Raw genomic sequence first — 11,895 nt, forward strand, 5'->3', positions numbered from 1 at the left:
ATTAAAATTTTTTAGTGTTAATTCGACTCTTTAGTGGGCTTGAGAGTCGCTTGATTGCGTGTTTTTAATGGGAAATCCATTGAGATTTCACCGGAAATTTTAATTGATTTCCAGAGTGTGTGTGAAACTCACCTGACTGTGTCTCTAAACTCGTGGCCGCGAGTGTAATTGAGGCCTCACGGGCAGGGGGAGAGTGGCTGTAAATGGATGTTTTATTGAACATATGGTGGCAGCAAATGGTGACTGGCTGCAACATAAATCAAGTGGCAATAAAAGAATCCTCAGCGTCGAAGAAGAAGTCAAAGAAGACAATATTTTATATGTTTTAAATTAAGGTGCAGGTTGATGGTATAAAATGTAAATTTTATTTATCACCATTGATGGTGATGATGCCATTTGACACTAATAAATAAATATTTCTTCTTTACTGTCTCTCCACGATCGCTTCCCATAGCTGAAATTTGAGGAAGGCCCGCGAAACTGATGAGAGGAAAAAAAGAGACATCGTTTTCTCTTGTTGCAAATCATTTGATTTTATTTTTTTCCGCCTCTTCACTCGCAGTGATATCCATTTCTTTACAATCTAACAATTGGGGTAAATTAAAAATTACACTTCTAAGGATATAATATGCTTACGACATAGTTGTCCTTCTATCTTTGAGGATCTGCCTTACAATCAGTATTTACACAGTGCATGATTTTCACCGAAATAATTTTCCATCCTTAGAGAAAACTTTGGCTATTTCTATGAACTTGTTCCATCTCGACTGTCGTGCTGAGGAATTTACGGTGGCCAGAAGGCAAAGAGACACACAATTTCGCAGTCCAGAAGCCAACTCATACAATGTGGCCAACTCTTTGACTCTATCGCAACATTTAACGTGGCTCGCGGTCTCGAGATATTCAGCATTTAGTGGCTAAACAATTACACTGACAGCTTGAGTGGCAAAATGAGTGTTCAGGTGTGATAATTGATCGTGTCATTAAGGTAATAATTGGTCGCGCAACTCCGTGGCGAATATATTAAAATGTCTATTGCATAAAAAGTAAATTAGATACACCATGTCTTGAATACATTTCGCTACAATGTTTTGTGCGCAGAGATATTTTCGCTACACTGAATGATATAAAAATTTAATTGAATTTTTATTAATTTTGTAGTCCAGCTGAAAAGGGGACAGAGTTGAATAAGATAGTTTTCATACAAACACTTCTTCCTTATTTCTTTTTTCTTCTTTTCTCTGGTTCTGAATCTCCAAATGGATTGAATGGAGATAAAATTTTAATTCACGCCTCTAAAGTGGCAAAAGAAACGCTTGTCATGTCTCTATTTTACTCAATCTGCAACTTTTCAACTCCTCTCAATTCGTGCTTTTTACTGAGATACCGAGAATTTTTCCGAGGAAGGAAGAATGAGCGAAAAGCTATTCAGTTTAATTCCAGCGTTGACGAAATGAGAGGTGTTGAATTGGAAAATATCTCCTGTAGATTATATCATACAATTTATCTTCCTCCGCGGCTTTCTCACCATCTTAAGCCAGTAAATCATGAGTGGAGGAGCAACAAATTTTTCTCCAGCGTCACATGAGAAAATGTGTGTCAACAGCAAAAGTAATGATTATTGTGGATGTCGTGAAAAATTCAGCACATCTTTTGCGCCCGATATGAATCTGAAATCACGACTCTATTAAGAACAAAGTGGCTAGCAAGTGGATGGCGATTTATCAATGGGAATATATAGAATTTATTTTGCCATCGGAGGAGAGCTTTTCTTGCCGAGCCAAGAAGCGATTTGATGCAGAATTTATTGATTCGCTGGGTGGGGAAGAGCATATTTGCTGTAAATCATTTTCAAGTCTGCTTCTTTGCCGTAGATTGCGCCCTCCTTGCCAGCAAATTGCAACAGTATATATATCTCGTTTGAAGATGTGTCGTGTCTTTTTAGCGCACTAATTTATGCCACATCTCAATTGCCAGCAATTTTTCTCTCTGTTTGCGGTGTTGCGATGATCAAGAAAAATTCTCCAACGCGATATTTATCATGCAATTTACATTTTAAATTAATATTTAATTGCATATCGCGAGTATGGAGATGAATTAATAGACTTTTTCTCTCCTAATGCATCACTGAAGACATGAAAGTCCATAATGATGGAGAATACATAGTATGTGTATGCAACAATCTCAAGAGTCTCTCTGCGGGCCGATGAAGTGAGCTGGGCAGGCAATCCATTTTGATGAATGCAATTTGGCGCTACATAAGTTGCAATTATTTCAATTATCCCCCTGAAATTGATGCAATTGTGTGTGATTTTACCTCCCACGCACTTCCTACCCATATTTCTCTGCGCACGACATGGAGATGGATTGAGAGAGAAAATTAATTTACACAAAGTGATGTTTTGCATATGATTAACTTGTTCTAAAATATTTTCTGCAATATTATTTAGCGCGCTTTTTTCATCATCTCTCTCCCTCTGTTTAATGCTTTCCGCATGGAAAACAACCATAATTTAAAACACTATTTCTAAACCTTCACTATACACTTCTTCGCTCTTGTGGTTGTATTTTGTGTGTGGTATTAATCAATTAAAATTGATTTATAGACCATATTTTAATTACATTTTAATTACACATTTTTATACACGACATGCATCGATTTGCGAGATTTTTCTGCCTTCCTCCCACCCACGCAATCGTGGGTGGGACTGCAATTATCTTGTTATCACGGAATTGATTGCGAGGCGATCGCCTCGGCTGAGATGTACAATTAATCTGTCCTCTTGGGATTGCTTCCTTATTGCCAGAGATTTCGTGAGAATTGCTTCGGTCACAGTGGAGGAATTCTATCTGTTCTACACAGTGTAAGAAGGGCATTTCTGTGGCTTGTTGAACGTAAATGTATTGCTGTATCTTGAGAGAATTAAGAGAACTTTAAAATCGGTCAATAAGTGTGACTTTGGCGTCACACTGAATGCTTAAGCACTGGTGTCAGAAGTGGGATGACAATTCTCATTCTCTGTGCAACTAACGGTTGTTTTCTACCTCCCTACTAGAAACCATCGATCAGTCCATACCTTTCACGTGAGCAATCTCTGGGACCATCACAAGACCCTGTCTAAGGATGCATCGAGGGCGGCGTGCCCAGCCGCGGCCCGTAGAGTGAGAACGGCGAGAAGTACTGCGCCAGTGAGGGATGCGGCGGCAGGCCGGGCAGCCCTGAGAGCGAGGGCGGTGGCAGGGTGGGTGGCAGCAGGGAGGGCTTGCTGTACGGATGATACCTGGCCGTGGACAAGGGGCTGAGCGGCGGCGTGGGGTATGTGCGCTGCAGGAGCGGATGCGTGGGCGGCAGACCCGTGGCCGCGGCCGTGGTGAGCATAGACTCGGACATGTTGGAGGTGTGTGTTCGCAGATGCTGCAGTAACTCGTCGGAAGTGCCGAAGCGCTTCCCACAATAGCTGGCGTCGCTGGCGATCCAGTTGCATACGAAGGGAAGTTGTGAGGCGGCCGCGAGAGCGGCTAGCTGGGCGTGGGCGTACGCCGCAGCTGCGGAATTGTGCGCCGACATGGACTGGAACCCTTTGGCTGGGTGGTCGCATTGCGTGCAGCCGGCTGGGCAGGTGGAGGTGGCCGGCTTGGAGAGCATGTGGTTGCTGAGCGCACAGCCGGTGCAGTAGGGATCGCGGCAGACCATCATGGGGTCCGCCGGGGCGCCAGGTACCTTCATGCGTGCGTAGTTGAGGTAGGGACTGAGAGCGGCGGCCTTGAGCATGGAGTGATGGGGCGCCATGAGGGCGCTCGCCGTCATCAGGTCCATGGGATAGGGCAGTCCGGGCGGTGGGTAGCCAGAGAGAAAGGCGCTGGAGGTCGTGGGCAGGCCCAAAGACGTTGACACCTTGACCGAACTCGATTCCTTTGCCTCCTTGTGAGGACTGTCGATAGCGAGGCCGCTGGAGGATTCCTTAGATGAGGCACGTTGAGGACTAGCACTTTTGTCTGCGTGGGCCACGCTCGGTGTGGACTTCCTGTTGGTCGCCGGCGATGATCTGGGCGACGTGGCGCTCTGATTGCTTCCGCACCGACCGTTAATCGCCGGGGGATTGCTGGGGACAGGCGTGGTGACTTTGGGTGTTCTAGTGCGTGACATTGAACGCTCTTCTGGGGTGGTGGCCTTGTCACGATTGCCCAAATCGTAGGGCTTAAAGCTAGACTTGAGGATATCACTGGAGGAGCCGTTGGACAGTGACGATTGACTGCCCGGCGAGGACTTGTCCCTCGCCTCAGACTTGCTGTGTGTCTTTGCGCTCTTCTCAATGTTGGCCAGCAGCTTGGGATTGGGCGAATCCGCCCCAATAGAGCTGCATGTCTGCGCCAGCAGGGCCAGAGGGCTGTTCTTCGCGTCCAGCTGCAAGGACAGATAAAAAGTTGAGGGTAAAATCGAGCCCCGGTAAATGAAAATTTATAGTATGGCTAAATTGACGTGGTCATTCATTAAATTTTAATTAATTTTTTCCTCTCACACCCAACATCTTTAATGTACTCCGCCGAACCCCTTTGGCCAGTGTGAGACCATGATGAATAGATTGGGAATGGGCAAGAGTTGTAAATTTAGCAGTTGAAGATATGATTAAGAGAAAAAGAAGGTTCACGTCTGAGTCAACGGGTGGAAGAGACGTATAAATTCAAACGTGTCAAGATGAGACATGAAGGAAATGATAAATTGCGTGGAATACCCTAATTGGTCGTATATCAATCAAGAAAATTAATTACAGAATTGACTGCAATTTATACCCGAGATGCCATCGGTGTCTCACCCCGAAAACACAGTGTTGATTAACACATTTTACAATCGCACAGACTAAATGCTCAACATTCTGACTCTTTTGGTCTATTTGTGGGAAAGAAATCTGTCTCGTTTTGCATTGGCAATTGAAATGCAAAGCAATTATTGATCGGTTGTACGTGAACCGCGCAAATGTTTGTAAAGTCTTTCATTTACCTGACTCATTAATCATTTAACCCTCGACACAGCTGAAAACAACATGAGAAAACTCCCAAGACAGCTAAAGGTGTCTCACGACAAGAGTTTATCAGACTGTTTTTAATTATATTCCATGTAAAAAAGGCAAAATAGATCACTTTTAAGCGTGCATTTACATATTCTCTTAGTTTCAGACATCTAATACTTCTTATTCAGAGATTCTTGGACATTTTAATAGAAAATGAAGAATTCCACAGCGTTTAGCATGGAAAATTTTACCAGGAACTGCATTAAGACTATTCATTTTTAATATAAAAACCGATAATTTTAGTATTTGTATTTTCTGGTCCTTCGAGCCGGATACATTTCAATCAATTCATTGAGGCAAAGAAGCTCCGTCTGGAGCATCACTTTACATTCCACGGACACCGAATGGTGGCTGGAGTGGACATGAAATACCTAAAATTGTCAGCAGGAGTGAGGACAGAAAAAAGTGGGGAGCAAGACCGCAATTCCCCGTTCTCGGGTGCTCAGAATTAATTTTTAACAAAGCAAATTATTTTTAATTTGATACAATGCACGGCGAAGCAGAAGAATGCAGAGGTGGTGGTACAAAAAAAATCCCTCATTGAGATTCAGAACATGAAGCTACCACTGGTTGCCTCATTATGTATTTAAACTGGAAGCCGCGAAAATGAAAAGTGCACACAGGATCGTGCATATTTCCCTCCTTTTTTTTGCCAATTTTGGAGGCAGTGGCGTTCGTTATGGATACAATAATGTTGGAGGGAAAGTAATGTGCAACATAGTTTGTGAAAAATTCCAATCTAATGCTGCGCGGCGTTGCAAATAAATCTCTTGGATTTTTAAAACTATTGACACTTGAGTTTCTTCGGGTGCCAAAATGTGCCATATGCAGGAAATGCACGGCATTAGACATGCTGCGATGCACGGAAAGGAGTGCGCGGCGTCTTGTGAGCGCTGCCCAAGAACATGAGGCGCTATTTGCTGAGCGACGGAGATAAATGTGGCGTGTCCACCCCTGTTCTGTCACAATTCGCGGAAATTAATTATGGCACTGAAATCTGACGATGATGGGTCGCCGAGCACGCAAGGCACAGCGTGCAGTTGTCAGCATGACAGCATTCGATTTGGACTATTAATTATGTGGGATGCCTTGAAATGTTCCACTGTATTAAAATCTGGCAGCGGCCACATCAAGCAGAGGCTCTCACACTTGCCAGCCATCTCGAAGGGGTTAATCAATCTTTTCCGCGTCTTTTTGCTCCTCGCAGCGTCTCTTTGGCCGTGCGAGAAGAATCAATTTTGTAATCGATTGAGTGGTTCTGTGGATGTGAGAAAAAGGGGATATCCAACTTGTTACTTTTACTTCTTGTCTCGAGTCCGAAACGAGTTTGTCGAGGCGCGTTGTTGGGCTTCTTTGTTAACATGGACTTTGAAGCTACTACTATGGATTATGCCTTATAACTTTAGGCACATGATGTGTTTAGCTAACAGAAAATCAAAGATGAATAGTGGATATCAAATTGTTTTGTTTATTTATGAATTCAAAATAACTGATCCTCTATCTTCTGAAGCTTCGAGTCGATCAGTTCTGACTACTGAGATCGAATATTTTCACACCCATTTTTTTATTTTTAAATTCACGATCAGGTTATGAGAAACAAAATCTAGGGGTAACATCTCACTCTCTTAATCAGTTTGAGTGAAAAGGATCTATTTTTATAACCCTACTTAAATGTTCAAAGTCGCCCTCTAACTTTTCTTAGGATTTCTTTCACCCTCTGAGTTCAGCAATTTTCCAATTCACTGATTTCCACCTCGTGGGACTGTGATTTGTGTTTAAACACAGCTCAGTGGTTTTCCTGAGTAATTAAATATTCAAATGAGGGGCACCATTGTCGTGGCTCTTTAGCATATTTTGACGGAAAGACCGGTGAAATCATTGAGCTTCTGCGGGAGGCATCGTAAAAACACACGAGAAGTTTCTTGGAAAGCTTGTCGGAGAGCAGATGAAATAAATTTTCCATCAATTTCCTCTGCTAATGAAACGTTTTAAACTAATAAAGTTGGAAACTCATGACTGAGCATGTAAATAATTCTGAACATGTATAAGGAGGGGGAATGCTTTTTAAGGCCATAAAATGGGCACTTAAAATTCGACAATATTGAATTACGAGTCAATTTTAGTGTGGCTGTAAATTAGAAAAAATGAGACACAAACAAGCCAATCCAAATTTAAGGATCGCGATCAATTATCTGTGTTTTTTTTCGTAAGAAGTCCTCACAAGCAGTCAGTCTGTATGAATTAGTGCGAGGTGATTTTATTGTGGGCACTGCTGCCAATTTTATTGGTCGTTGCCTTTGGCACAATAAAAATGGATTTACGGGTCCATCAAGGAAGTGTTATGACGCAAAAGTAGGTCGATTTATCACAAGCGAAAGCTCACACGCGACTCTGTCGGACAGGGAGAATGATGACAAGTCAGGATAATCATCCGGGTGGCTTTCAGCGCCCCCAGAATGATAGCCATCAACCCCATTTCAGTGACACTCAACTTGAGACATGCACTTAAAATGCGAGGTGTAGCATTCCACCTTCCTTCCCAATTTCCACTATCCGATCCGATTCTGGCCAAGGAAGAAGGGTCTAGGAGGGGGAATTGCGAAGATTTACGATTATTATTTGCATTTTTATGATAAATGGATCCATAAAATTTTATTGTTGATATAACTTGGCATTATTAAAAATATGAAAGGATGCGCCTTCACATTGTGAACATCTCTCAGCTGCGCACGAAGAATATTTACGAGCACTGAGTGTATTTTAATATTTCGTCTGAGGGTTATAGCATTTTTCCTAAATGTTTCATTTTATTCAGCACACACAACCGGGAATGCCACTGAGATTTACTAGTTTTTACAAAATAGAGAATGGAGCTCAAAGGAAATGGTTGTGTAGATATTTGTGCCCTCTTACCAGGATTAAATTTTGAAACATTCAACGGAAGATGTCAAGGAGTTAAACAAATGATTCTCCTAAATGAAAAGTTCTCTGCTCTTGGGAAAAGAAGTCCTCAAACCCCCAGCTTGGATTGATGGTCTTAGTGTGTCCTAGAATTTAGCAGAATCACATAAATTTCTACAAAATACAAATCTACCTTCGTTTTCTCGAAGTGTATTTCAATTGTGAGAATTTAAAGCCTAAACTTCTTAGACAGACTTGGCAGCCATGACGAGGGAATCTGTGGTGGGGGAAAGACAGTGAATTGAGCAACTTTGTCGGATGGTGAGGACACTAATGAGCCACTTAAACGACAGACCGACTAATTACATAGGAAATACAGTCGACTGGCTGCCAGAGCGTCCCTCGGGGAGCAACAAGAGTGTGTTTGGGTCAGAACTTCCGATTGTGTGTCCACGAAAAAAATCTCTCGGCCTGTCACTCAATTGCTGGGTGTCTTTTTTGTGTAGCAGACCCACCCTCGGCTTCTTGCAGGGGACGAGCGAAAACGCAAAACCGACAACTGTGTCACTGTCATTAATCATTCAATCAAGCGACATTATAACGAATGGAAATCGCATGGAGCGAGAATTAATACAAAACGTAAATGCTCTACCTTACAGCTTGTAGTGAAATATATTTTTCGTTTGGAGTGTGAGAGAGGCGAAAAAATAACACAGGGAAATATGATTGATGGCGCTCCGGGAGATTTACGTCGTTTTGACAGCCGCACAGTTATTAATTTTGTGTTTTCTTAATTAATGCCTCAATAAATAAATAAATATGGGTCGTCTATTTGCCTTCAGATACTGTCTCAAGAGCCCTCTTGCTGCTCTTTTCCGCCTGGGTCGAGGGTTGATTTTTTTTACACAACATCAATGGTATCAATTGATTAGATTTCCGGGTGGTTTTAACATCGGATCATAGGTAGAAAAATGTTAATGTGTGCCAATAATTCACTTTTATTGCGATGAATTCAACTATTTCGACATTTTAGAGATATACATTGTATGCTCTATCGATATACCTTGAAGCATAAATTAAGCATTTTCTCTTGGCGTGTTAGACTTGCTGTTTGAGATTTAAATCAAACATACATTTTCTACTTGAATTATTGGATAACATGGAAAAATGGTTGGATATTAATTTATGGCTGGTTTCACAAATAATCCAAATCTTTAAATTTATGATTTTGAAATTTATCGCTACCTCTGACAGCTGTCAAAGCGAACGACATCTGTCAAAGTCAGCTGACTGGCTCGTTTCTCCCCATTTTTCCTTCTCACTCTTCTCAATTCTTGCCAATTAATTTACGCTACGACCCTGTACAAATTGCCATATATTCCGGGTGGCTCAAGTGTGGGGGCCGTTTTTCCGTGGCGGCGAAGATGAGGGGTTGGGACTCGGAACGAGTTATTCCCTGAAATATGGCCGACGCTCTTGGCGCGCTCGTAAAGTTTGCGATTTGAATAATGTATGCGGCAATAATTTATCGATAATAGCCATTAATGTGGCATTTGCAACGGCCAGAGACGCTATTTCCACTAGATTTTATTGAAATCGCTTTGGCGAATAAATTAAGATAAAAAAGAGCCCCAAAATTAGTCACGCGCTACCATTTTCGGGTGGAAAGGGACTTTTCGGGGACACTTACAGATGTTGGCAGCGGCGAAAGGTAGTCCGGTCTTAAGTACTGATTGCTAGGATTGCTGGACGTCAACATGATGGCAAGCTTCTTGAGCACTCTCACTTGAATAATCCTCTTGAGATGGTTTGGAGCACTTTAGCGGGCGATTAAATCACTTTATGCCCCGCATTCTAAGCGTAATCAATCACTTGATGGTCTACAACTTTAGCACTTCACAAACTCATCCACTTGCAAAGATGCTGCGCAAATATAATCCCTGGCCGATGGTTCGCAGGTATTTTTAATCCGATACGAGAGCGAGTTAATCCTCACTTGGTCACTGATCTTCACACTGAACTGTGGCTTCCAAAACGCGAACACCGAAAGAGGGTTTAACGCTTGAGCGCCGTGCGAGAAGACCTCTCGAGTTGAGTGTCTAACTTCGACTGACTGTGGCTGAGAAGTCGAGTTTGCTGCGAAGTCACGAGCCGAAGCCACTCTCTTTTCTGGTCGCTATTTTTCTGCCTCTTCCACATGGCGCTCGAAAGCTCTCTTGAACTTGGGAGAGGGCATGCGCCTAAGGAAGCTCAGATGCCGGGTCCTGAGGAAAGGCCCAAGAGTGCAAATGTGAGGAAAGTCAATTAAAAAGTGCTGTGTTTAGACAGCACTTCACACCTCATCAGCGACCAGTCACACCTTGACTGGGTTGAGTGTTTTTGTCAATATTTCACGAAATTACTCAACTGACACGTGCTTTTTTGTCTCAGGTGAGAAAGTGGCCAGAAGAGGGTTAATTGGTGTCTTGTTTGATTGAGGATTACTTGAGGCGGGCGTACCAAAAAGTACACTCAAAAGATCTAAGAGTGTGACGAAAATTACGGAGACAGCGACAATACAGTAGCGAAGAAAGAAATATACCTAAAATGATACCAAAGAGCACTAATTAATGTCAAGTCTCCGAAGATTCACAGATCAATAGATGTTTGTATAATTTGTCCTATTTTCTCTCTCGCCACAGTGTGACAAAGACGAGCATTAAATTTGAATGCTGAGAGTTTTAGCGTGAATTTCTTAGAAAACTGTTGTTTTTGACACAGTCCGTGGCAAATTCTATGAATTTATCGCACTCTCTTAGTCTCCTTGTCAGTGAAGTGCCTCAAGAATGTCCCGAAGAATCTCAAAAACATCTTTTTTATCGGTCATCTCTTGTCTTGGGAGACACAAGCAGTTTTTTGTCTGTTCCTTATGGCGAGAGAAAGAAGCGCATAAATATAAAATTTAAGAGCTTTTTGGCTTTAATTTATTTGGCCATCGCCATCACAGTGAAATGGGAGATGAAAAGGCCATGGCAGTGTCGTAGAGTGAATCATGTGCAATAAAAGACGGTCAAAGAGGCACGAAAAGATGATATAGAATGGAGAAAATTAAGTTGTAAAATATTTAATGACACCTCATAACTGATTTCACAATTTTTATTTAGATGGACCCTCATTACATTTTTATATTGTCGATTTTTATCATGAGCATAATTTTTATTAGCACCGCAGACACTCTGCGCGGGAGGAAGGCCACGGGCCATTGAGGTGCCGCAACTGGTGTATAATTTATTCAGGAAACGCCATTCACATTTATTTGTGCCTCTTTCGCCCAGTCAAAAGTGCCACCAAAGATGCTTGTACTGCTCGACATTGCACTGCTCTCAGCCTTCGATTTGCCACCACGGAGCGCGAGAGCAGAAGTTTTGTCTGCGGCAGAGCCAGAAAAGTGCTGGCGAGTGCAGAAATTCCATGTCGACTCTTCGGCCCAAAACGAGGAGGATATAAATTGGTGGTACAATCAGAAACACCCATGAGTAACACCTTGTTCGCTGCAAGTGTTAATGGCATTTGGAAAATTGCAAAATCAATTGATAAACACGCTTGTTTGCTGTGAAAAAGTATTTGAACACGAATAGGAAATTCTCCACTGACTTTTAACATTGATTTTAATCGCAAAATGGTAAAAAAATACGATATTGTGATGATAAATGGCAACAATCAATCATCAAATTACTGAATGTTGTTCATTTTACTGAATTCCTTCAAGTTTTCGAAATTCTGAGAAAGTTAAAAATGGAAATATCGTCTTTATCCGGGCGGAGCAATTAAGTGGGCGGAGCTTAAAGTATTGCAAGCTTCTCTGAATAAAATATTGTAATTTCTTCTGAAAAGCTAACAAAAGATACTCGTAAGTTATAGAATTATGCAAAATATTTGATACAAG

At 42.1% G+C, this 11,895-nt stretch overlaps 1 protein-coding gene across 1 annotated transcript; it reads right to left on the bottom strand.

Annotated features, from left to right (window-relative positions):
- Positions 1-507: 507 nt before the first annotated feature.
- On the bottom strand, positions 508-9,970 carry LOC132262674 (zinc finger protein Elbow). The gene is made up of 2 exons (XM_059762012.1): positions 9,661-9,970; positions 508-4,405 (listed from the first exon to the last, which is right to left on the bottom strand). The coding sequence occupies exons 1-2, from the start codon at positions 9,727-9,729 to the stop codon at positions 3,119-3,121; spliced, it is 1,356 nt and encodes a 451-aa protein (XP_059617995.1). The 5' UTR covers positions 9,730-9,970; the 3' UTR covers positions 508-3,118.
- Between the last annotated feature and the right edge of the window lie 1,925 nt (positions 9,971-11,895).

The sequence above is a fragment of the Phlebotomus argentipes genome, unplaced genomic scaffold, assembly GCF_947086385.1.
Source record: "Phlebotomus argentipes unplaced genomic scaffold, Phlebotomus argentipes genome assembly contig_15, whole genome shotgun sequence".
In the NCBI taxonomy this organism is placed as follows: domain Eukaryota; kingdom Metazoa; phylum Arthropoda; class Insecta; order Diptera; family Psychodidae; genus Phlebotomus; species Phlebotomus argentipes.

Coding starts and splice junctions, on each gene's coding strand:
- LOC132262674 (XM_059762012.1), bottom strand. CDS start 9,729: ATGTTGACGTCCAGCAATCCTAGCAATCAGTACTTAAGACCGGACTAC. Junction 4,406..9,660: donor TTTCGCCGCTGCCAACATCT/GTAAGTGTCCCC, acceptor CTGTCCTTGCAG/CTGGACGCGAAGAACAGCCC.